Here is a 26,709-nt window from a genome sequence, read left to right on the forward strand (position 1 = left end):
CAGATGTAGAAGCACGGTGGATAGGAAAAAATCCCTAGAAAGGACGGAACCTAGGAAGAAACCTAGAGAGGAACCAGGCTCTGAGGGGTAGCCAGTCCTCTTCTGGCTGTGCCGGGTGGAGATTATAAAAGAACATGGCCAAGATGTTCAAATGTTCATAGATGACCAGCAGGGTCAAATAATAATAATCACAGTGGTTGTAGAGGGTGCAACAGGTCAGCACCTCGGGAGTAAATGTCAATTTTTATTTCATAGCTGATAATTCAGAGTTAGAGACAGCAGGGGCGGTAGAGAGAGAGTCCAAAACAGCAGGTCCGGGACAAGGTAGTACATCCAGTGAACAGGTCAGGGTTCCATAGCCGCAGGTAGAACAGTTGAAACTGGAGCAGCAGCATGAATAGGTGGACTGGGGACAGCAAGGAGTCATCAGGCCAGGTAGTCCTGAGGCATGGTCCTGGGGCTCAGGTCCTTCGTGAGAAGAGAGAGAAAGAGAGAGAGAAGAAGAGAGAGAAGGAAAAAAGAGAGAGAATTAGAGGGAGCATACTTAAATTCACACAGGACATCAGATAAGACAGGAGAAATACTCCAGATAACAGACTGACCCTAGCCTCCCAACACAAACTATTGCAGCATAAATACTGAAGGCTAAGACAGGAGGGGTCGGGAGACATTGTGACCCTGTCTGACAATACCCCGGACAGGGCCGAACAGGCAGTATATAACCCCACCCACTTTGCCAAAGCACAGCTCCCACACCACTAGTGGGATATCTTCAACCACCAACCTACTACCCTGAGACAAGGCCGAGTATAGCCCACAAAGATCTCCCCCATGGCGCGAACCCAGAGGGGGGCACCAACCTGGACAAGATGATCACGTCAGTGACGCATCCCTCCTAGGGCCAGCATGGAAGTGCACCAGTAAGCCAGTGACCCAGCCCCCCCGTAATAGGGTTAGAGGCAGAGAATCCCAGAGGAGAGAGGGGAACCGGACAGGCAGAGACAGCAAGGGCGGTTCGTCGCTCCAGTGCCTTTCCGTTCACCTTCACACCCCTTGGCAAGACTACACTCAATCATATGACCTACTGAAGAGATGAGTCTTTAACCTCTCTGGGCTAGGCGGGACGAATTCGTCCCACCTATGCAACAGCCAGTTGAATCCCGTGGAGCAAATTTTCAAATACCTTAGAAATGCTATTACTTCAATTTCTCAAACATATGACTATTTTACAGCATTTTAAAGACAAGACTCTCGTTAATCTAACCACACTGTCCGATTTCAAAAAGGCTTTACAACGAAAGCAAAACATTAGATTATGTCAGCAGAGTACCCAGCCAGAAATAATCAGACACCCATTTTTCAAGCTAGCATATAATGTCACAAAAACCCAGAAGACAGCTAAATGCAGCACTAACCTTTGATGATCTTCATCAGATGACACACCTAGGACATTATGTTATACAATACATGCATGTTTTGTTCAATCAAGTTCATATTTATATTTCAAAAACCAGCTTTTTACATTAGCATGTGACGTTCAGAACTAGCATACCCCCCGCAAACTTCCGGGGAATTTACTAACAATTTACTAAATTACTCACAATAAACGTTCACAAAAAACATAACAATTATTTTAAGAATTATAGATACAGAACTCCTTTGTGCAATCGAGGTGTCCGATTTTAAAATAGCTTTTCGGTGAAAGCACATTTTGCAATATTCTCAGTAGATAGCCCAGCCATCACGGCTCGCCATTTAGACACCCACCAAGTTTAGCCCTGACCAAAGTCAGATTTACTATTACAAAAGTTTGATTACCTTTGTTGTCTTCGTCAGAATGCACTCCCAGGACTGCTACTTCAATAACAAATGATGGTTTGGTCCAAAATAATCCATCGTTATATCCAAATAGCGGCGTTTTGTTCGTGCGTTCCAGACACTATCCGAAATGGTAAATCAGGGTCACGAGCATGGCGCAATTCGTGACAAGAAATTTCTAAATATTCCATTACCGTACTTCGAAGCATGTCAACCGCTGTTTAAAATCCATTTTTATGCCATTTTTCTCGTAAAAAAGCGATAATATTCCGACCGGGAATCTCCGTTTAGGTAAACAGAGGAAAGAAAACAAAGCATTCGGTCGACGCGGGCACGCGCCTGAGTCTCACAGTACTGTAACCAGCCACTACCCAAACGCGCTACTTTTTTTCAGCCAGAGCCTGCAAAGCCACGATTCAGCTTTTTGCCGCCTTCTGAGAGCCCATGTGAGCCGTAGGAAGTGTCACGTAACAGCAGAGATCCTTTGTAATGGATAGAGATGGCAAAGAAGGCCAAGAAATGGTCAGACATGGTACTTCCTGTACAGAATCTTCTCAGGTTTTGACCTGCCATTTGAGTTCTGTTATACTCACAGACACCATTCAAACAGTTTTAGAAACTTTGGAGTGTTTTCTATCCAAAGCCAATAATTATATGCATATTCTAGTTACTGGGCAGATTAAGTCGGGTACGTTTTTTATCCAGCCTGTGAAAATACTGCCCCCTAGCCATAACAGGTTAAAGTTAAAACATTTTTGGGTTCTAGTCAAGATTCTATCAGCCGTGTTTAGCACTAACCGAAGTTTATTTAGTGCTTTATCCAGGTAGCCGGAAAGTAGAGCTTTGCAGTAGTCTAATCTAGAAGTGACAAAAGCATGGATACATTTTTCTGCATAATTTTTAGACAGAAAGTTTCAGAGTTTTGCAATGTTACAGAGTCGGAAAAAAGCTGTCCTTGAAATATTATTGATATGTTCGTCAAAAGAGATCAGGGTCCAGAGTAACGCCGAGGTCCCTCAGTTTTATTTGAGATGACTGTACAACCGTCAACATTATTTGTCAGATCCAACAGAAGATCTCTTTGTTTCTTGGGACCTAGAACTAGCATCTCTGTTTTGTCCGAGTTTAAAAGTAAAAAATGTGCCGCCATCCACTTCCTTATGTCTGAAACATAGGCTTCCAGGGAGGGCAATTTTGGGGATTAACCATGTTTCATCGAAAGTCACAGCTGTGTATCGTCCGCATAGCAGTGAAAGTTAAAATTATGTTTCCGAATAACATCACCAACAGGTAAAATAGTGTAAACAATAGTGGTCGTAAAACGGAACCTTGAGGAACATTTGATTTGTCAGAAGACAAACCATCCACAGAGACAAACTGATATCTTTCCGACAGATAACATCTAAACCAGGCCAGAACTTATCTGCGTAGACCAATTTGGGTTTCCAATCTCTCCAAAAGAATGTGGCCTCCAGAAGAAAGCGGCACTAAGGTCTAGGAGCACTAAGGTCTATGCAGCTTGAAGATTTAGAGGCCAAGACTATTTTCATCAATGTGTCAAGAGATGTAATGTTAAAAAACTTGAGTCTCTCCCTTGATCCTAGGTCCTGGCAGAGATGTGCAGACTCAGGACAACTGAGCTTTGGAGGAATACGCAGATTTAAAGAGCAGTCCGTAATTTTCTTTCTAATGATCATGATCTTTTCGTCAAAGAAGTTCAGGAATGTATCACTGCTGAAGTGAAAGCCATGCTCTCTTGGGGAATGCTGCTTTTTAGTTAGCGTTGCGACAGTATAAAAAAATATATTTTTGATTGTTCTTATTCTCCTCAATGAAGTTGGAAAAATAGGATGATCAAGCAGCAGTGAGGGCTCTTCAATACTGCACAGTACTGTCTTTCCAAGCTAGTCGGAAGACTTCCAGTTTGGTGGAGCGTCATTTCTGTTCCAATTTTCTGGAAGCTTGCTTCAGGGCACGGGTATTTTCTGTATACCAGGGAACAAGTTTCTTATGACAAATGTTTTTCGGGGTGCGACTGCATCTAGGGTATTGCGGAAGGTTAAATTGAGTTCCTCAGTTAGGTGGTTCTCTGGGATATGTGGGACGCGTCCCACCTCGACAACAGCCAGTGATATTGCAGGGCGCCAAATTCAAACAACAGAAATCTCATAATTTAAATTCCTCAAACATACAAGTATTATACACCATTTTAAAGATAAACTTCTTGTTAATCCAACCACAGTGTCCGATTTCAAAAAGGCTTTACGGCAAAAGCAAACCATGCTATTATCTGAGGACAGCACCCCATCAAACAAACACAGATAATCAGAATTCAACCCACCAGGCACAACACAAAAGTCTGAAATAACATATAATGCATGCCTTACCTTTGAAGATCTTCTTCTGTTGGCACTCCAATATGTCCCATAAACATCACAAATGGTCCTTTTGTTTGATTAATTCCGTCGTTATATATCCAAAATGTCCATTTATTTGCCGTGTTTGATCCAGAAAAACACCGGTTCCAACTCGCGCCACATGACTACAAAATATCTCATAATTTACCTGTAATCTTTGTCCAAACATTCCAAACAACTTTCCTAAAACATCTTTAGGTATTTTTTTAACGTAAATAATCGATAAAATTTAAGACGGGATAAACAGCGTTCAATACCGGAGGAAAACGATGTGGAGCGTGCTTTCTGGTCATGCGCCTCTATCAAACAGTACACTTCCCTCGAGCGTCATTCTGAACAGCCGTACTTCTTCATTACACAAAGTAAAAACATCAACCAATTTCTAAAGACTGTTGACATCCAGTGTAAGCGATAGGAACTGCAAGCAACTGCCTTAGAAATCTAGGTTTCCAAAGAAATCTATTGAAATAAGAGTGACCTCAACAACAACAAAAAACCCTGCTTGGTTTGTCCTCTGGGTTTCGCCTGCCAAATAAGTTCTGTTATACTCACAGACATAATTCAAACAGTTTTAGAAATTTCAGAGTGTTTTCTATCCACATCTACCAATTATATGAATATCCTAGCTTCTGGGCCTGAGAAACAGGCAGTTTAATTTGGGCATGCTTTTCATCTGGACGTGAAAATACTGCCCCCTATCCCAAAGAAGTTTTAACTGATTTTTGTACTCTGATGTCCTTGGGTAGGTGGAGGGAGTCTGGAAGGGCATTTAGGAATCGTTGGCTTTTCCGAGAATTTATAGCAGGCTTTTGATGATGCTTGGTTGGGGTCTGAGCAGACTATTTGTTGCGATTGCAGACGTAATAAAATGGTGGTCCGATAGTCCAAGACAAAACTAGGTCCAGAGTATGACTGTGACAGTGAGTAGGTCCGGTTGGACAAAACCCTCTGAGTCGATGATGGCTCTGAAAGCCTTTTGGAGTGGGTCTGTGGACTTTTTCATGTGAATATTAATGTCACTAAAATATTATCTGCCATGACTACAAGATCCGATAGGAATTCAGGGAACTCAGTGAGGAATGCTGTATTCGGCCCAGGAGGCCTGTAAACAGTAGCTATAAAAAGTGATTGAGTAGGCTGCATAGATTTCATGACTAGAAGCTCAAAAGATGGAAACGTAGTCATTTTGCTATTGTAAATGTTAGCAACACCTCCGCCTTTGTGTGATGCCCAGGGGATATGGTCGCTAGCGTAACCAGGAGGAGAGGCCTCATGTAACACAGTAAATTCATCAGGTTTAAGCCATGTTTCAGTCAGGCCAATCACATCAAGATTATGATCAGTGATTAGTTAATTGACTATAACTGCCTTGGAAGTGAGGGATCTAACATTAAGTAGCCCTATTTTGAGATGTGAGATATCACAATCTTTTTCAATAATGACAAGAATGGAGGAGGTCTTTATTCCACTGAGATTGCTAAGGCGAACACCGCCATGTTTAGTTTTGCCCAACCTAGATCGAGGCACAGACACGGTCTCAATGGGGCCTGCTGCCTGGCCTGCACCCTATCTCATTGTGGAGCTAAGGGAGTTTGAGCCCTGTCTATGTTCGTAGATAAGATGAGAGCACCCCTCCAGCTAAGATGGAGGACGTCACTCCTCAGCAGGCCAGGTTTGGTCCTGTTTGTGGATGAGTCCCAGAAAGAGTGCCAATTATCTGCAAATTCTATCTTTTGGGAGGGGCAGAAAACAGTTTTCAACCAGCGATTGAGTTGTGATACTTTGCTGTAGAGCTCATCACTCCCCCTAACTGGGAGGGGGCCAGAGACAATTACTCGATCCCCACACATCTTTCTAGCTTATTTACACGCTGAAGCTATGTTGTGCTTGGTGACGTCTGACTGTTTCATCCTAACATCGTTGGTGCCGAATTGGATAACAGTATCCCTATACTCTCTACACTCGCCAGTTTTAGCCTTAGCCAGCACCATCTTCAGATTGGCCTTATCATCGGTAGCCCTGCCCCCTGGTAAACAGTGTATGATCGCTGAATGATTCTTTTTAAGTCTAATACTACGGGTAATGGAGTCGCCAGTGACTAGGGTGTTCAATTTGTCAGAGCTAATGATGGGAGGCTTCGGCGTCTCAGACCCCGTAACGGGTGGAGGAGAGACCAGAGAAGACCCGGACTCTGACTCCAACTCATTGCTTAATGGGGAGAACCGGTTGAAAGTTTCTGTCGGCTGAATGAGTGACACCGGTTGAGCATTCCTACAGAATTTCCTTCCAGAAGCCATGAGAAAATTTTCCGGCTGCGGGGACTGTGCGAGGGATTTATACTTCTATCTGTACTTATTGGTGGCACAGACGCTGTTTCATCCTTTCCGACACTTAATAAATTACCCTTACGTCTGAAGCTGGGCTTGCAGCTCGGCAATCCTCGCCATAAGGCGATCGTTCTCCTGTATATTTTGAGTACAGCGACTACAATTAGAAGGCTTAATGTTACTACTTAGCTTCGGCTGGTGGAGGTCGTGTACAACCATGTCCAGATAAAGTGTCCAGGGTGAAAACGTTAGCAGGAACGTTAGCATCAAACCTTACAGCAGCACGAAAACAAGTCTAAGTTGCGACTGGAAATTACGTTCAATGCTTACCAGCACTCCACCAATCAGGCCTTTATGATAGAGTGGCCAGAGGGAAGCCACTCCTCAGTAAAAGGCACATGACAGCCTGCTTGGAGTTTGCCAAAAGGCACCTAAAGGACTCTCAGACCATGAGAGACAAGATTCTCTGGTTTGATGAATCCAAGATTGAACTCTTTGGCCTGAATGCCAAGTATCACATCTGGAGGAAACCTGGCACCATCCCTACGGTGAAGCATGGTGGTGGCAGCATCATGCTGTGGGGATGTTTTTCAGCGCCAGGGACTGGAAGACTAGTCAGGATCGACGAAAAGATGAACGGAGCAAAGTACAGAGAGATCCTTGATGAAAAGCTGCTCCAGAGCACTCAGGACCTCAGACTGGGCCGAAGGATCACCTTCCAACTTCCAGCACACAGCCAAGGCAATGCAGGAGTGGCTTTGGGACATGTCTCTGAATGTCCTTTAATGGCCCAGCCAAAGCCCGGTCTTGAACCCAGAGAGACCTGAAAATAGCTGTGCAGTGACACTCCCCATCCAACCTGACAGAGCTTTAGAGGATCTGCAGAGAATAATTGGACAGAACTACCCAAATACAGTGGTACCAAACTTGCAGCAAGAATATTTGAGGCTGTAATCGCTGCCAAAGATGTTTCAACAAAGTACTGAGTAAAGGGTTTGAATACTTCTGTAAATGTAATATTTAAGTTTTTATAGATTTGCAAGAAATGTAAAAGAATTACGCATATCTGTGATAAGCTGATTTGTTAGATTTGTCTTAATGACCCCTTTGAAATCTCATATTTCTGCATGAAAACAACGGTGAGGAAATATTTTTTTTAAACTGTAAAATCCACTGTAAGTATACTGTACTTTCACTCAAAAACATTTTTTCATTAATTAATTTCCTCACCCTTGTTTTCATGCAGACATATGATAATCCAAAGGGATCATTAAGATAGAGCTTACAAAGCAGTCTAACATAGATATGGATATTTCTCATAAGCTTGCCAAGCAAGTCCCATAATATAAACCTTAAAGTAATATTTCCTATCGACTTAAGGGTCCCGCTTTAAATGACGTGCAGCTTATAAAGCCTTCATGAGCACTACATCAATGTGTGACAAATACAATTAAGAGCATTATTGAATTACTATTTAATATTATGCATTATAACTTAATTTCTATAAGCATATAATTTTTTTGCATTTTCCTTCCTTCAGTGATCGACTACTGTTCGTTTGGGAATCACAGCTGTCAGCATGAATGTGTGGATGTACTCAATGGCTATTTCTGCCGCTGTGCTGAGGGATACATGCTCCAGGAGGATGGAAAGACCTGCCAGAGTAAGTTTCTACACACTTTAAAGGGCCATTGCAGCTGTTTTTATCTCAATATCAAATCATTTCTGTGTAACAATTAAGTACAGTACCTTACTGTGATTATTTTTAACAATTTTAATTTAAAACAAACAGCAAAGAGCAATTTCTCAAGTAAGAATTTTGCTAGGACTGTCTGGGAGTGGTCTGAGTGGGGAAAGGAAAACTGAAAACTAGCTGTTATTGGCAGAGGTTTGGAACTCTCTTATTTATCTATTAGCTAATTTATTGCCAGGTGACGTCAACAGGCAGGCCAAACCTCTATCCAACCAAAACAGGCTGAAATTTCAGGCGGTCTCACACTAAAAGGGCATTATCATTAATTTCACAGTATTATTCCAACCTCATATTGTGGAAATACATATAAATCACATTTTTGACTGCACTGGGCCTTTAAGAGAATTGAATCTTTATAAAGCCAGGAGCACGCTTAAGCTATTGAACCCAAATATTGAAGTCTATGTGAGATTAATTGACAATTTATTTTTTATATGAGTCTACACATAGGCATTTGGGTGTACAACTGTTTTATTTTACATGGGGGGGAAAATACTCTAATTTGGATGTTCGTAAAAAAGTGGTGACCATTATCTGTGTGTACTGTTACAGGTAGTCCATACGTGCCATATGTTCTGAACCAACATTAGATTAATAAACACTAGCTTAATAAGCGGTATGACCTACAGTAGTTACTCCTCTCTGCTATCCAGTTCACTTTCAATGAGTTTTCTAACTTAATAAAATACACTGGACTCAACTGGATATGGTCACTTGCCTAGTAATACTCAAGAAAGTCTCAAGATCAAACTGCTCTTTGACAGATAGGTCCCATGAACTGAAACCTTATATTTTCCCCAGGCCACATCCATGGATGACTATACCGCCGAATGTAATATCAAAGCATTTATTCATTTATTACGTCATCATACATCTGCCAAAAAAGTATATTGGTTATTTCTCCAATTGATACATCACATGCACGCATGCATACGATTATCTCCTGGTAATGCCTACTTGCCATATCAATATTTTTGTACTGTTTTGTTATTTATATGTGCCAGACGTGTCTACAATTTCAGTGGTTTGCGAAAGTATGCACCACCCCTTGTCATTTTTCCTATTTTGTTGCCTTACAACCTGGAATTAAAATAGATTTTGGGGGGGGTTGTATCATTTGATTTACACAACATGCAACCACTTTGAAAATGCGAAATATTTTTTATTGTAAAACAAACAAGAAATAAGACAAAAAAACTGAAAACTTCAGCGTGCAATACTTTGTATACCTTTTGCAGCAATTACAGCTGCAAGTCTCTTGGGGTATGTCTCAATAAGCTTGGCACATCAGGCCACTGGGATCATTGCCCATTCTTCAAGGCAAAACTGCTCCAGCTCCTTCAAGTTGAATGGGTTCCGCTGGTGTACAGCAATCTTTAACCTGTTGGGGCTACAGGTTAGCAATGAACTACGAGTCGGGATTGCTAACAAGGCTGGAAATTCAAAACATCAAAAATCAAATAATTTCAATTTCTCAAACAATCAACTATTTTACACAATTTAAAAGATAAACATCTCCTTAATCTAACCACATTGTTCGATTTTCAAAGAGGCTTTACGGCAAAAGCATAAAGTTAGATTATGTTAGGACAGTACATAGCCACAAAAGTACAAACATCCATTTTCAATTCAAGGTCAGGCGTCACCAAAAGCAGAAACCAGCTAGAATTATGCACTAACCTTTGTCAATCTCCATCAGATGACACTCCTAGGACATTATGTTATACAATACATGCATTTTTTGTTCCATCAAGTTCATATTTATATCCAAAAACAGCATTTTACAGTAGCGTGAAATTCAGATTTTTTTCTTCTCTGAAATGCTTCCGGTGAACATAACAAAATTACTATTCGAAAACATTGGTAAATTATAATATTGTCATTCAAAGAATAATATATTATCATCTCGTAATTGCTACCGAATGGCCAGATCTCAAAATAACTTTACTGGGAAATCACATTTTGCAATAAACGGGGTGCTATGCTAAGAACAATAAGCTATGCTATACAGTTAGCATCATCTAATATCGATAATAACATTGTAAATATCCCCTTACCTTTGATTATCTCCATCAGAAGGCACTGCCAGGAATCCCAGGTCCGGAACAAATGTGGTTTCTTTTGACAAAGTTCATAATTTATGTCCAAATAACACCAAGTAGTTAGCGTTCATTATGCTCCCACAAAACGTGGTGGGGGGGGGTGTAAAATCACGCCGAAAAGCAAAAAAAACCTAGTAAATAATCTATTTACGTTCGTTCAAACATGTCAAATGTTGTTTAGCATTAATCTTTTGGTCCATTTTTAACGTTAAACATCAGTAATATTTTCACACAACCTATCCTATGTCTAGATAAACAATAATGACAAACTCACGCTTCTCAGATTTATGCGCAGGCGCAAAGAAATGAACTGACGACATGTCAACTTCCTTGCATTCTAATTTGCTCTCTGTTTATCATAGACGCTTCAAACAACTTTATAAAGATCGTTGACATCTAGTGGAAGCCGTAGGTGTTGCGAAATGAATCCTTTCTCACTATGGTATCTATAAAACAATGACACTAAATAGTACAGTCACAAAATTCACATTTTTTTTTAAATCTATTTTTCACAGGTTTTTGCCTGCAATATGAGTTTTGTTATACTTACAGACACCATTCAAACTGTTTTAGAAAATTCAGAGTGTTTTCTATCCGAATGTGTTAATAATATGCATATCCTAGCTTCTGAGTTGGTGTAGGAGGCAGTTAAAAATGGGCACATATTTTTTTCAAAATTTCTCAATACTGCCCCCGAGGCCCAACAGGTTTTAAGTCATACCAAAGATTCTCAATTAGATTGAGGTCTGGGCTTTGACTAGGCTATTCCCAGACATTTAAATGTTTCCCCTAAACCACTCAAATGTTGCTTTAGCAGTATGCTTAGGGTCATTGCCCTGCTGGAAGGTTAACTTCCATCCCAGTCTCAAATCTCTGGAAGACTGAAACAGGTTTCCCTCAAGAATATCCCTGTATTTAGCGCCAGCCATCATGCCTTCAATTCTGACCAGTTTCCCAGTCCCTGCCGATGGTATTCTCGGGGTGATGAGAGGTGTTGGGTTTGTGCCAGACATAATGTTTTCCTTAATGGCCAAAAAGCTCAATTTTTGTCTCATCTGACCAGAGTTCCTTCTTCCATATTTTTGGGGAGTCTCCCACATGCCTTTTGGCGAACACCAAACATGTTTGCTTATTTTATTCTTTAACCTCTCTAGGGGAGGTGGGACTAAATCGTCCCACACTATTCAACAGCCAGTGAAAAATCAGAGCGCCAAATTTAAAACCACAAAATGTCATAATTCAAAGTTCTCAAACATAGGACTGACTATTTTGCACCATTTTATAGATACACTTCTCCTGAATCGAACCACGTTGTCCGATTTCCAAAAGGCTTTACAGCGAAAGCAAAACATTAGATTCTGTTAGGAGAGTACATAGACACAAATAATCACACAGCCATTTTTCAAGCAAGCATATATGCCACATAAACCCAAACCACAGCTAAATGCAGCACTAACCTTTGATGATCTTCATCAGATGACACTCCTAGGACATTATGTTATACAATACATGCATGTTTTGTTCAATCAAGTTCATATTTATATAAAAAAACAGCTTTTTACATTAGCATGTGATCTTCAGAACTAGCATACCCACCAAAAACTTCCGGTGAATTTACTAAATTACTCATGATAAACGTTGACAAAATACATAACAATTATTTTAAGAATTATAGATACAGAACTTCTTTATGCAATCGCTATGTCCGATTTTAAAATAGCTTTTCGGCGAAAGCACATTTTGCAATATTCTGAGTACATAGCTCGGCCAGCACGGCTAGCTATTTTGACATCCGCCAACTTCGTGGTCACCTAAACTCAGAATTACTATTAGGAACATTGGATTACCTTTGCTGTTCTTCGTCAGAATGCACTCCCAGGACTTCTACTTCAACAACAAATGTTGTTTTGGTTCCAAATAATCCATAGTTATATCCAAATACCTCCGTTTTGTACATGCGTTCAGGTCACTATCCGAAGGGTAACGCGCGAGCGCATTTCGTGACAAAAAAATTCAAAATATTCCATTACCGTACTTAGAAGCATGTCAAACGCTGTTTAAAATCAATTTTTATGCTATTTTTCTCGTAAAATAGCGATAATATTCCAACCGGGCAATTGTATTCATTCAAAGACTGAAAGAAAAAAAATTGAGAAGTCTCGTGAACGCGCATCTCCAGTCTCACTGTCCCCAGGCTGACCACTTACAAACTCTGCTCCTATACTTTGCCCAAAGACAGCAGACACCCCATTCCACTTTCTGGCGGCTTTAGAGAGCCAATGGAAGCCTTAGAAAGTGTCACGTTACAGCACAGATGCTGTAATTTTGATAGAGATGCAACAGAAGGACAACAAATTGTCAGACAGGGCACTTCCTGCATGGAATCTTCTCAGGTTTTGGCCTGTCATATGAGTTCTGTTATACTCACAGACACCATTCAAACAGTTTTAGAAACTTTAGTGTTTTCTATCCAAATCTACTAATTATATGCATATTCTAGTTTCTGGGCAGGAGTAGTAACCAGATTAAATCGGGTACGTTTTTTATCCGGCCGTGAAAATACTGCCCCCTATCCCAAAAAAGTTAAGCAATGGCTTTTTTAGCCACTCTTCTGTAAAACCCAGCTCTGTGGAGTGTATGGCTTAAAGTGGGCCTATGGACAGATACTCCAATCTCCGCTGTGCTGCTTTGCAGCTCCTTCATGGTTATCTTTGGTCTCTTTTATTGCCTCTATGATTAATGCCCTCCTTGCCTGGTCCCTGAGTTTTGGTGGGCGGCCCTCTTTGGCAGGTTTGTTGTGATGCAATATTCTTTCCATTTTTTAATAATGGATTTAATGGTGCTCCGTGGGATGTTCAAAATTTCGGATATTTTTTTATTACCCAACCCTTATCTGTACTTCTCCACAACTTTGTCCCTGACCTGTTTGGAGAGCTAGTTGGTCTTCATGGTGCCCCTTGCATAGTGGTGTTGCAGACTCTGGAGGCTCTCAGAACAGGGGTATATATACTGAGATGGTGACAGATCATGTGACACTTAGATTGCACACAGGTGGACTTTATTTAACTAATTACATGACTTCTGAAGGTAATTCGTTTCACCAGATCTTATTTAGGGGCTTCATAGCAAAGGGGGTAAATACATTTTTACGCACCACTTTTCCGATTTGTTATTATTTAGAATTTTTTTAAACAATTTATTTTTTTCATTTCACTTCACCAATTTGGACTATTTTGTGTATGTCAATTACATGAAATCCAAATCAAATTAATTTAAACTACAGGTTGTAATGCAACAAAATAGGAAAAATGCCAAGGGGGATGTCACGGATGTTGAATGGAGGAGTGGACCAAAGTGCAGCGTGTGTGTCGTTCCACAATTTATTTACTCTGTGAAACTATGCAATACACAAATAAACTGAACTGACACAACAACAAACCGTGATAGTGGAGAAACATACACTGACTCAAAATTAATCTCCCACAAACCCAGATGGAAAAAAAACCCTACTTAAGTATGATCTCCAATTAGAGACAACGAGGACCAGCTGCCTCTAATTGGAGATCATCCCAAACAAACCAACATAGAAATACCAAAACTAGAACCTAACAACATAGAAATACAAGACCTAGAAAAACACCCCCTGTCACGCCCTGACCTACTCTTCCATAGAAAATAACATCTTACTATGGTCAGGACGTGACAGGGGATGAATACTTTTGCATCATTGGTATTACCAGGTCGCAGTTGTAAATGAGAACTTGTGCTCAACTAGCCTACCTGGTTAAATAAAGGTGAAATAAAATAAAATACAAATAAAAAATACAATAACTCAAACGGAAAACAGTCAGAAAGTACATTAGACTGACTGCCGGAAGATTTTTCTCAGCTCACCCTCAAATCCGCATAACGTTCAAGATGGTTAGGATGATCTGCCATTAGTAGTAAGCTGGACTGCCAGTTTGAAGTAAATGGGTATCACTTCACCTAAGGTGCACACTCGTAATAAATTAATATTAGTTATAAGCATGTATGAGTTCATACTGTTTTACAGTCAACACATGATATCTCCTGTCTTTGGCAATTTTTCAACATGACTCAAAAGATTTTACCTCAGGATCATTATGGAATGATAAGACATTTTAAGACTGTCATAACTCCTTAAATAACTGCATGATAATGCATAATGTGTGTGTACCTTAGTGAACTGTATTCTGTACATGAAACCACATCCATGCAGTAATCAGTTTCTCTGTTTTTTATGAAACACAGTGATGGACCTGTGTGGTGAGGGGAAGCATGACTGTGAGCAGATCTGTATCGCCTCGCCAGGCGTCTTCACCTGCAACTGCAACGCTGGCTACATTCTCAACAATGACAAGAAGACCTGCACAAGTTAGTGAGGCCAAACCGTACAATGTATTTAGCTGGAAGCAGATTTATCCAACAGAATATTTAAGGTGGCTGCTTGTTAAGGTTTGCGGTGATCATCACGAGCACAACAAATCTACATACTGTTCCATATTGATCAAGCCCGAGACCCGCCTTTAAAATATGAATAGTGGAAATCTGTGCTAAAATGTCAATCAATCAAAATGATTGGTAGCGATTAACTTTGACTATATATCCATAACACATTCATTACACATCTATAAGTGTTTAATGAACATGTTATAACATGTCCCAACCACATTATTAAAGATTAATTAAATAAATCCATAGCATATCTATAGCGCATTCATGTCATGCTATGCAAGAGTTCATATTTAGGCATCTTAATAGATGCAGCATTACAATGATAGAGTTATTATCATTATGGCTGTTCTGAAAAGTGTGCTTCTGCCATACCATTGTTATCATATATGCCAAAAGGCCAAATCTCATTTTGAAAATGTTGAAAATTAAGCTTACTTATACAACGGGTGTTTTGGAATTCCCATTGTTAGACCTAATGTTATAGTCTAGGGCAGCAGGTAGCCTAGCGGTTAGAGTGTTGGGCCAGTAGCCAAAAGGTTGCTGGTTTGAATACCCGAGCCGTCAAGGTGAAAAATCTGTTGCGGTGTTGCCAATTTAGCAAGTTTGTCACTATATTTAGCGAGTTTTCAGACCCCTCCAGAGACTTTTATGGGTAAAAGATTCTAGCGACAAATTCAAAATGCCATCTAGTGACTTCTGGGACAAATCAAGGAGCCAATAGCAGATCTCACTGAAAAATAGTTGGCAACACTGATCTATTGATGAGTCCTTGAGCAAGGCACTTAACCCTAATTTGCTCCAGTGGCACCGTACTACTATGGCTGACCCTGTAAGACAACACATTTCACTAGACCTATCTGGTGTATGTGATAATAAAACATCTGTTTATCCTGCCCATGATACACTAAATGCCATCCACATGGCGAGTACATTCAGAAAAAGTGCCACCATTTACGTTGTTACCAAGCAACACACTACTCCTACTACTACTTTTACAGACCCACTGCCCAACCATGCAATTTATAAACTTAATCACCACTGTAAAAAGCATCTAGGCATTATAATTTGCAACATCAATATTGAAATTCGATCTCCACTGTGTCCAATAATAATGAACGGAACGAGACCAATGATTTATAAACAATATACACTAGATGACTGATAGGGGGCGCTGTGTTGAAGCCACAGTGTCTCCATCTTGGCATCCCCTTACCATTTTACATTTTTTGGGGGAAGCTTTAGAAATGCATTTATTAATGTCTACATTAGTTTTTGCCATATGAGGGCGATTCGTGCAAGTTGGTGGAAGAACACGGGGGAGTTCTTATAGAACACCAGCAAAAAAAAGCCTCTACCTACATGTTGCTTATGAGTGCATTGCACACTACTTTTGGATTATAATTCGATTTTAAGGCTCGTATGATTGTCCTTTTTAATTATAAACTTCAACCAGTAAAATGGCTCTTTGGCTAGGTTTTTTGATATAGCCTAATTCAATGAGCGTTAGCATTCCAACTAACAACTGCTGCATCCCAGATAGTTATTTTGCAAAGAGCACAACCAAATATAATCTTAGAGACTGTTCAAGCAATTTATAAGTAATAAAAATGTAAATCTAGACTATGTTGAATGGGCGCAGATGGCGATAGTTTTCTTACTGCAGCCAAGAGTCGCGTGTATCTGTGTGTGACGTCAGTGTGTCGTGTACTGGAAAAGGTTCTATTAACTTCTATGGGCTAGGCGTCCCACCTGCGGGACACAGCCAGTGAAATGTCAGGGCGGCAAATTCAAAAACAACAAAATGTCATAATTCAACTTTCTCAAACATACAACTATTTTACACCAAACTTCTCGTTAATCTAACCACATTGTCCGATTTCAAAAAGGCTTTACAGCGAAAACAAAACATTAGATTATGTTACGAGAGTACATAGACAAAAATAATCACACAGCCATTTTCAAAGCAAGGATATCAGCTATGAAAAAGCCAACTGACACTTACTCTTGTGTTACTGACTTGTTGCACCCTCAACAACTACTATGATTATTATTATTTGACCATGCTGGTCATTTATGAACATTTGAACATCTAGGCCATGTGCTGTTATAATCTCCACCCGGCACAGCCAGACGAGGACTGACCACCCCTCATAGCCTGGTTCCTCTCTAGGTTTCTTCCTAGGTTTTGGCCTTTCTAGGGAGTTTTTCCTAGCCACGGTGCTTCTACACCTGCATTGCTTGCTGTTTGGGGTTTTAGGCTGGTTTTCTGTACAGCACTTTGAGATATCAGCTGATGTAAGAAGGGCTATATAAATACATTTGATTGATTGATTGATTGATTGATTGATTAATTGTGTCAATAAAACCCAAAACACAGCTAAATGAAGCACTAACCTTTGACGTACTTCATCAGATGACACTTCTAGGACATTATGTTACACAATACATGTATGTTTTGTTCGATAAAGTTCATATTTATATCCAAAAACAGCATTGTACATTGGCGCGTGATGTTCAGGAAATGTATTCCCACCAAAACGGCCGGTGAATGTGCACATCAATTTACAAAAATACTCATCATAAACGTTGACAAAATATATAACAATTATTTTAAGAATTATAGATAGACTACCCCTGGATGCAACTGCTGTGTCAGATTTTAAAATAGCTTTACGGAGAAAGCACATTTTTCAATATTCTGAGTACATAGCTCAGCCATCACGGTGAGCTATTCAGACACCCGCCAAGTTCGGAGCAATCTAAACTCAGAATTAGTATTACAAATATTCTCTTACCTTTGCTGATCTTCGTCAGAATGCACTCCCAGGACTGCTACTTCCACAAGAAATGTTGTTTTTGTTCGAAATAATCCATATTTATGTACAAATACCTCCGTTTTGTTCGTGCGTACAGATCACTTATCCAAAGGCATAACGCGCGAGCGCGGAACGAGAGACAAAAAGTCAAATGTTCCATTACCGTACTTAGAAGCATGTCAAACGCTGTTTAAAATCAATTTTTATGGTATTTTTAACGTAAAACTGTGATAATATTCCAACCGGACAATAGCATATTCATTCAAGAAGAAAAAGAAGGAACGGCGTGCTCGTGTGACCGCGCATATCCAATCCCTTTGTTGCCAGGCAGACCACTCAGTAACTGAGCTCCTATTATCTGCCCCAGTGACAGGAAAATGCTCAAACCACTTTCTGAAGGCTTTAGACAGCCAATGGAAGCCTTAGGAAGTGCAACGTCACCCCACAGACACTGTAGCTTCGATAGAGAACCAAAAGAAGAACTATAATTCTCAGACTTTCCACTTCCTGCATGGATTTTTCTCAGGTTTTTGCCTGCCATATGAGTTCTGTTATACTCACAGACACCATTCAAACAGTTTTAGAAACTTCAGAGTGTTTTCTATCCAAATCTACTAATAATATGCATATTCTAGTTTCTGGGCCAGAGTAGTAACCTGTTTAAATTGTGTATGTTTTTCATCCGGCCGTGAAAATACTGCCCCCTAGCCCAGACAGGTTAATATATTTCATTAACCTTTTAATAATGTGGTTGGGATCTGTTGTAACACGTACAGGAAAGCTTACGGTTGTGTAATGAATGTGTTATGGATATATAGTCAAAGTAAATCGCTAGGGAGATCAAAATGTACACAATAGTTAACTGGAGGAAAATGTGGGAGGGTCATGCTTTTTCAATTTCAGTCAAGGGGAGGTTTTAGTATTTTTTTTATTTAGTCCAGGGGAGGGTTATGTAATTTGTACTCGATTAAATGTTATATTGCTCAGGGTTTGAGAATTAGTTGCTTATCATGGTATCTCATGGGTGTCCGATGATGGCCCTCATCCCTGATTTTCTGCTGGGTGTGCAATATCAAGTTCGCCTAGTGTGGTCTCAATAAAATGATCCATAACTTATACTATAGGCTATAGGCCTAGGCTATATGAAGAGCATGCTCGTAGAAGCACAGGGCAAAGTTGTATTTTTAAGAAAATGTACTTCAGTCCCAAGCTTTTTGCACTGCTCGGATGGTGTATATGAGTGGCGGTTGGTGCCGTTTAAAATGAGGGAGGACAATTATTTTTTTTTTATGAGCATGGCCTTATTTCTATTACAGCATACTGTTTGACTGTCATTCATATTCCATTCACCCAGCTCAATTTAACATCGATAGGTTTACTACATGATACTAAAATGTTCCTTATACCCAGCATGAGGTTACTACAACCTAGCCTATGAATGAAAGTTTACAACATAGGTGCACAGGTCCAGCGAAATTTGAGTAATCAAGGTGACAGACATTGACACATTCAATACTGCCTTGCACAATCTTGTCTGCAGCTAGCTGATCTAGGGTGTAATCATAAGTCTAACACTTGCAAACAAGAGTTTCTATTGTTTATCCCCGTTTCGTTCAGTTTGCTTCTGTTTAATACATTATTTTCAACAAAATTGACGGAATGAATACACCCTTGATCACACACAAACACAGTTCACTGTCATAACAGCCACATACAAACTGCATGATCCCTTTGATTATTCTATGCTTCCTTCTCACATCTAGGCGCTCTTCTCTTTTCACCTTTTCCCCTCGCTTGTGGACTTCAGTGCACAACACATCAGCTGTCTGTGACCAGGCGAAAAAACCTTTCCAACAAACCTTCATATCGTAACCGCTAAACTGCTACACACAGCCTACATCATCACCATATTAGCTAACGCTATTAGAACTAACGCGTTAGTAAACCCACTACAATCATGCAGTAAGTACAGTGCACAGTTAGCAAGCAGTTTAGCAGTTACACTGGTGGGTCCCAGTAGCAATAAATTAATAAAACTAAAAGCTTACCTTGACTTGGAAGAGTTCCAGTGTTGGATAGCCATAACCAGATAGGTAACATAGCGTACCTCTCTGTTTGAGCCGGGTGTTTGAGTAGGCTAAGCTAGCTAGCTGCATTCGCTAACTAAGTAAGTGAACGTGAAAAGATAATAGAAATATAGCTAGGTCTCTCTCTTGCTTTTCCTTCATTTTTTTGTTCAAAACTGTTAAACTTTTGTCTTTCTCTTTCTTTAAGTCGACTACTCACCACATTTTATGCACAACAGTGCTAGCTAGCTGTAGCTTATGCTTTCAGTACTAGATTCATTCTCTGACCCTTAAATTGGGTGGACAACATGTCAGCCTACATCATCACCGTATTAGCTAACGCCAAGTCAACATAGCTATTAGAACTAACGCATTAGTAAACCCACTACAATCATGCAGTAAGTACAGTGCACAGTTAGCAAGCAGTTTAACAGTTACACTGGTGGGTCCCAGTAGAAATAAATTAATAAAACTAAAAGCTTACCTTAACTTGGAAGAGTTCCAGTGTTGGATAGCCATAACCAGATAGGTAACATAGCGTACCTCTCTGTTTGAGCCGGGTGTTTGAGTAGGCTAAGCTAGCAAGCTGCATTCACTAAGTGAACGTGAAAAAAAATAGAAATATAGCTAGGTCTCTCTCTTGCTTTTCCTTCATTTTTTTGTTCAAAACTGTTAAACTATTGTCTTTCTCTCTCTTTAAGTCAACTACTCACCACATTTTATGCACAGCAGTGCTAGCTAGCTGTAGCTTATGCTTTCAGTACTACATTCATTCTCTGACCCTTAAATTGGGTGGACAACATGTCAGTTCATGCTGCAGAAACTCTGATAGGTTGGAGGATGTCCTCCAGAAGTTGTCATAATTTATGTGCAAGTCTATGGAAGGGTGTGAGAATCATGAGCCTCCTAGGTTTTGTATTGAAGTCAATGTTTATTTATTTCACCTTTATTTAACCAGGTCGGCAAGTTGAGAACAAGTTCTCATTTACAATTGCATCTATATACAATGTGAGCAAATGAGGTGAGATAAGGGAGGTAAAGGCAAAAAAGGCCATGGTGGCAAAGTAAATACAATATAGCAAGTAAAACACTGGAATGGTAGATTTGCAGTGGAAGAAAGTGCAAAGTAGAAATAGAAATAATGGGGTGCAAAGGAGCAAAATAAATAAATAAAATGTACCCAGACGAGGATGGAAACTAGTTGTTCTCCGGCTACACTATGGTGCTACCCTACAGAGTGGTGTTCAGGCTACTGTAGACCATTGAAAAACAGTGTGTTTTTATCAATTATTTGGTGATGTGAATATATTTAGTATAGTTTTATCTAAAAAGGATAATATTTCACCATTTTTTTCTTCTGAAATTCAGGATGGTCCTCCCCTTCCTCCTCTGAGGAGCCTCCACTTGTGTACAGTGCATTCGGAAAGTATTCAGACCTTTTTCCACATTTTGTTATGGTACAGCCTTATTCTAAAATTGATTAAATATATTTTTTTACTCATCAATCTACACACAATACCCCATAATGACGAAGCAAAAACAGTTTTTATTGAATACAAAAAACAAACAAACTTATTTACATAAGTATTCAGACCCTTTGCTATGAGACTCTAAATTGAGCTCAGATGTAACATGTTTACATTGATCTTCCTTGGTAAATTCAATTGATTGGACATGCTTTGGAAAGGCACACACCTGTCTATATAAAGATCCCACAGTTGATAGTGCATGTTAGGGAAAAAACCAAGCCATGAGGTCGAAGGAATTGTGTCGAGGCACAGATCTGGGGAAGGGTACCAAAAATATTCTGCAGCATTGAAGGTCACCAAGAACCCAGTGGCCTCCATCATTCTTAAATGGAAGAAGTTTGGAACCACCAAGACTCTTCCTAGAGTTGGCCACCCAGCCAAACTGAGCAATCAGGGTCACTCTAACAGAACTCCAGAGTGCCTCTGTGGAGATAGGAGAACCTTCCAGATGGACAACCATCTCTTTAGCACTCCACCAATCAGGCTATTATGGTAGAGTGGCCAGATGGAAGCCACTCCTTAGTGAAAGGCACATGACAGCCCGCTTGGAGTTTGCCAAAAGGCACCTAAAGGACTCTCAGGCCATGAGAAACAAGATTCTCGGGTCTGATGAAACCAAGATTGAACTCTTTGGCCTGAATGCCAAGCTTCACCTCGGGAGGAAACCTGGCACCATCCCTATGGTGAAGCATGGTGGTGGCAGCATCATGCTGTGGGGATGTTTTACAGCAACAGGGACTGGGAGACTAGTCAGTATCGAGGGAAAGATGAACGGAGTAAAGTACAGAGAGATCCTTGATGAAAACCTGCTCCAGAGCGCTCAGGACCTCAAACTGGGGTGAAGGTTCACCTTCCAACAGGACAGCGACCCTAAGCACACAGGCAAGACAACGCAGGAGTGGCTTCGGGACAAGTCTCTGAATGTCCTTGAGTGGCCCAGCCAGAGCCTGGACTTGAACCCGATCTAACATCTCTGGAGACCTGAAAATAGCTGTGCAGCAACACTCCCCATCCAACCTGACAGAGCTTGAGAGGATCTGCAGAGAATAATTTGAGAAACTAGCCAAATACAGGCGTGTCAAGCTTGTAGCGTCATACCCAAGAAGACTCGAGGCTGTAATTGTTGCCAAAGGTACTTCAACAAAGTACTGAGTAAAAGGTCTGAATACTAATGTATATGTGATATTTCAGTTTATTGTATTTTTTTACAAATGTGCCAAAATTACTCAAAACCTGTTTTTGCTTTGTCATTATGGGGTATTGTGTGTAGATTCATGAGTAAAAAAACAATTCAATCCATTTTAGAATAAGGCTGTAATGTAACAAAATGTGGAAAAGGTCAATGGATCTGAATACTTTCCCGAATGCACTTTATAAAAAACAAGCCTACAATGCTTTAGGCCTACACACCGCAATGGATAGGTGTTCCAAATCATGAGCCCTACCTGTAGGTTTTCATTCCAACCCTAATCTAACACACCTGATTCTAATAATTACCTATTTTCTAAGATGGATCGGGTTAGTTACAACTGGGGTTAGAATTAAACTTTACAGTACGGTAGCACTCCCTGAACAGGGTTGGTTGCCCTGTAATGATAGGCTATTCAATAGGCTACATCTGTCGATACAAATATTTATTGAGGAAATTATACGTAAATTACTTAATTTACGTATTTTTTTGCACTCCCTCGCCTAAAAATATAGCACACCACTGCATGTAAGATCTGTGGTATGTCTGTAGCAGTGGTGTCTGTATGCTGCATGTGTTCCCCGCTGACTTCATCCATCTGAACAGATGCCAAAATGCAACCATCCCGTGCTCATTACAAACACAATAAAAGACCTTGAATGACAGCACCACTCTGTTCACCCGAAACCTTTGTGCTGCTATTTTGATTTGCCAATCTGCGCTGATCATGTTTTAGCCTTCTCCATTTACAATGTGTCATATGGGGAAGCCCAGGGGAGTCAGAGGTGAAACTCACAATAAAATAAGACAGCAGGAGATCGTTTTGCGGTGCTCAAACAAAAGTTGTTCTTTAATTAAGGTTGGAGGAACAGGGAGGGGAGAAATACAACTGAAAGGCCTCTTAGGTCATGGGTGGGTCACTCGGTGTCCGGCCTGGCGGCTCCTCGGACCGCCCAAGTGACTGCACCTCTACTTATACTAATTTGGGGTAACGAAGGACAGGTGGACCAATTCCAGGTGCCAATTGGTTGCAGCACCTGGACTGAGTAGTATTGGTGTTGAATCATCAGCCCTAGTTGGTGCCTGTAGAGCTGTCCATGGTGCTGACTCACCTTGGCCTCTCTAGCCCTCTGGAGCTGACCAAGGTCTTGCTCCTTCCTCTGTAGCTCCCTGCTGGCCCCCGGGTTGCCACACTTGGATTAGCCTAAACTGTAATTAAACTGGACTGGATTATTTTATCGCACCAGCATTGCAATCCAATGTATGTACGATTTATGCAATAAACTGAGATGTATTGCGGCGCTGTAAAAAAAAAAAAATGTTTCCCCTGCGCTACAGACGGCTAATAAAGTAAAGGGCTAGTGCACTACTTTTGTGAGAAAAATAAAATAATTGAATGTTTTTTTAATTTAAAAAAAAATATTCCGATTTTCAGGGGGTGCTGCAGCACCCTCAGCACCCCTACTTTCCGCAGCTATGCCTACTGATGTCCTGAAAACATGAGGTATTTTTTGGGGGGAGGATCCCCGTTACCTGCTGCACTCTTCCTGGGATCCAAAGCTAGCTACTGATATAATTGATTTTAATACAAATTATATGGACCTGATTATATAAAACAATATATAACAACACTTTAGTCTGCAATGCTTTACGCTGGAAACAAGCTTTAAAATTCCGGGGAAAGATTCAAATTCAAAATTCATCCTCCTATTGCAACATCTGCCTATATGCCCACACATCTTGTCTCAAGAACATTTTCTATTTTTAATACCTCAAAAAACAAGCTAGGCATACCTAATTTCAAACTAGGCCATTTTCAATGTCAGTTTCATTTGAATATGCATTTAGATCTTCATGAATAACTGTTTTGCTGGCTCTCTGAAAGACATGAGCCACTGGAGAGCAGAGTGGTCAGTCCTTACAGTAAAGGGCAGGCCACCCATGTAGTACTTGAAGTTGATGGAAGCCACAACAGCCAGGAGATCCTGCCGGGTGACACAGTAGCGGCGCTCATGTTTGTCAAATGTTTTGCTGAAGTACGCCCCCACTCTCTCCCCCTCTGGCCCCACCTCTGCCAGCACCCCACCCATGCCCACATTGTTTGCGTCTGTGTCCAGGATAAAGGGCAAGGTGAGGTCAGGGGGGTCGACCACGGGGGCCTCGATCAGTGCACGTTTGAGGGTGTTGAAGGCCTCCTCACACTCCACTGTCCAAGTGAAGGCCTTGTCCTTCGGCAGCAGGCAGTTCAGGGGAGAAGCAACGCTTGAGAAGCCCCGTATCAAACCTCCTCTAGCATGAGGCCAGGCCCAGGAAGCTCTTCAGCTGATGCTGGTCGGTGGGGGTGGGCCAGTCTCAGACAGCCCCCACCTTGTCCTCCATGGTGCTCATACCCTCCTTCCCCACTCGTTGGCCCAAGAGGGACACCTCTCTCCTCATGAAGTGGCACTTCTCAGGGTGGAGCTTCAGTCCTGCGGCAGCCAAGCGCTCCAGCACACGTCGTAGCGCCACCAGGGCTGACTGGAAAGAGCTGCCATGGGCCAGGATGTCATCGAGGTATACCAGACACTGCTGTCGGGGGAAGCCATCCAGCACCCTGTCCATCAAACGCTCAAAAGTAGCTGGACTGTTGCACAGGCCGATGCACAGGACCTTGAACTGCCAGTGTCCTCGGTTAGTGGAGAATGCAGTTTTGGCTCTGGCCTCTGGGGAGAGGCGCACCTGCCAGTAGCCACTGCAGAGGTCTAGTGAGGAGAACCAGGAGGACCCCCTAACCAGGTCCAGCGACTCATCGATACGTGGTATGGGGTATGAGTCCTTCCTGGTTATCTCATTCAGCCACCTGTAGTCTGCACAGAACCTCAGCTTGCCCACATTCTTAGGAACCATGGTGACTGGCACCGCCCAGGGGCTGTCTGAGGGCTCGATGAAGTCTGACCGCTGCATCTCCAACACAGCCTTGTCTGCCGCCTCCTGGTGTGCCAACGGGATACAGCGGGGACACATCTTGATGGGTCGAGCATCACCTGTGTCGATCTCATGCTGCACCAGATGAGTCTGACCCACGTCTTCCTTACTCAGCGCAAAGCTGTCTCTGAATTCAAACAGCAACTGCTACAACCATTCCTGCTGCTCGAGGTCAAGACCAACACAGTTCCTCCCCCATATCTCCTTCACTGCAGACAGTGTCCTCTCCTCTCCCATCTGGGGTAGCTGGGCTGTGGGGGCGCGGCCCAGGCTCACGGAGGGATGTGTCGTGGAGGTAGCGGGGGAATGTAACACACAGCCGTAGGTGACAGAGGGGCTGGGGAAAAGTCACAGACAGATGTGGGGGAGGGGGGCAGCCATGAGTCTCTGCTGCTTCAACTGTTGGAGTAAAGGGTAAATTGGGTTGAGTGAATGTGACATTAGGGGGGGCCACGGTGACTGCCAGCCCTCCCTGGAAGCTCAGTGTTCCCCCATTTAGGTCTAACTGGCCGCCTGTGCTCCTAACAAAGTTCAACCCCAGGATACAAGGGTCCTGCACAGCTGCACCCACACAAGATGATGCACAGACCTGCCCCCTACTGTCAGAGTCATTATTCCCTTCCCTTTCATGGGTGCCAGCTCCCCTGTGACTGTGTGGAGCTGCACAGTTGTGGGCTCACACTGAGTCCAACCTGGCACAATATCCGGCCTCACCAGGGTTACTGTGGACTCAGTGTCCACCAGGGCAGAGCAGGGCACCCCCTCCACAGTGACAGGGACATGACAAAAGTCCCCAACACAGGTCCAGCCCACCCCAACAACAGGCTCCATCAGCTTGCCCTCGTCTGCTTCTGGGGTAAGTTGAGCCTTGCTTTCCGTCTGTGCCGGTGGGCTCCTACTGAAGATGATAGTGGTTGGGCAAGAAAGCCAGGGGTCCGCACTACCCGGTCTATGCGGACCCCGAGCCGTTTCCCTGAGCTCTGGGGGACATGGGGCAATCCCGGCGCAGATGGCCTGACTGGCTACACCCCCAGCAGACCCTGGGACCAGGGTGTGTGTTTCGTGTCGCCTGTAGCGACACAGCACAAATGAGTTCAGTCATTTCAGCCACCCATGCAGGCTTTTCCGTCTCTGGGCTGCTCTGCCCCACAGCTCGCACAGTGGGTCTGTCTCCCTGCACCCCCACCAAAGCCCCAGCTGAAGCCCCAGCCCACACCAGCTCCCTCTCCAAAGCCATCTCCAAGGCTATCTG

General features: G+C 41.9%; 1 protein-coding gene across 3 annotated transcripts in view; it reads left to right on the top strand.

Annotated features, from left to right (window-relative positions):
* LOC106582652 (matrilin-4) overlaps window positions 1-26,709 on the top strand; it is a 61,623-nt gene that overhangs the window by 15,376 nt on the left and 19,538 nt on the right. For all 3 annotated transcript variants that reach the window (XM_014165906.2, XM_014165908.2, XM_014165907.2), the window contains 2 exons: window positions 8,103-8,225; window positions 14,690-14,812. In XM_014165906.2, the coding sequence (XP_014021381.1) occupies window positions 8,103-8,225; window positions 14,690-14,812 (246 nt within the window). The remainder of the gene's footprint in view (window positions 1-8,102; window positions 8,226-14,689; window positions 14,813-26,709) is intronic.

This window comes from Salmo salar, chromosome ssa22 (assembly GCF_905237065.1).
Source record: "Salmo salar chromosome ssa22, Ssal_v3.1, whole genome shotgun sequence".
In the NCBI taxonomy this organism is placed as follows: domain Eukaryota; kingdom Metazoa; phylum Chordata; class Actinopteri; order Salmoniformes; family Salmonidae; genus Salmo; species Salmo salar.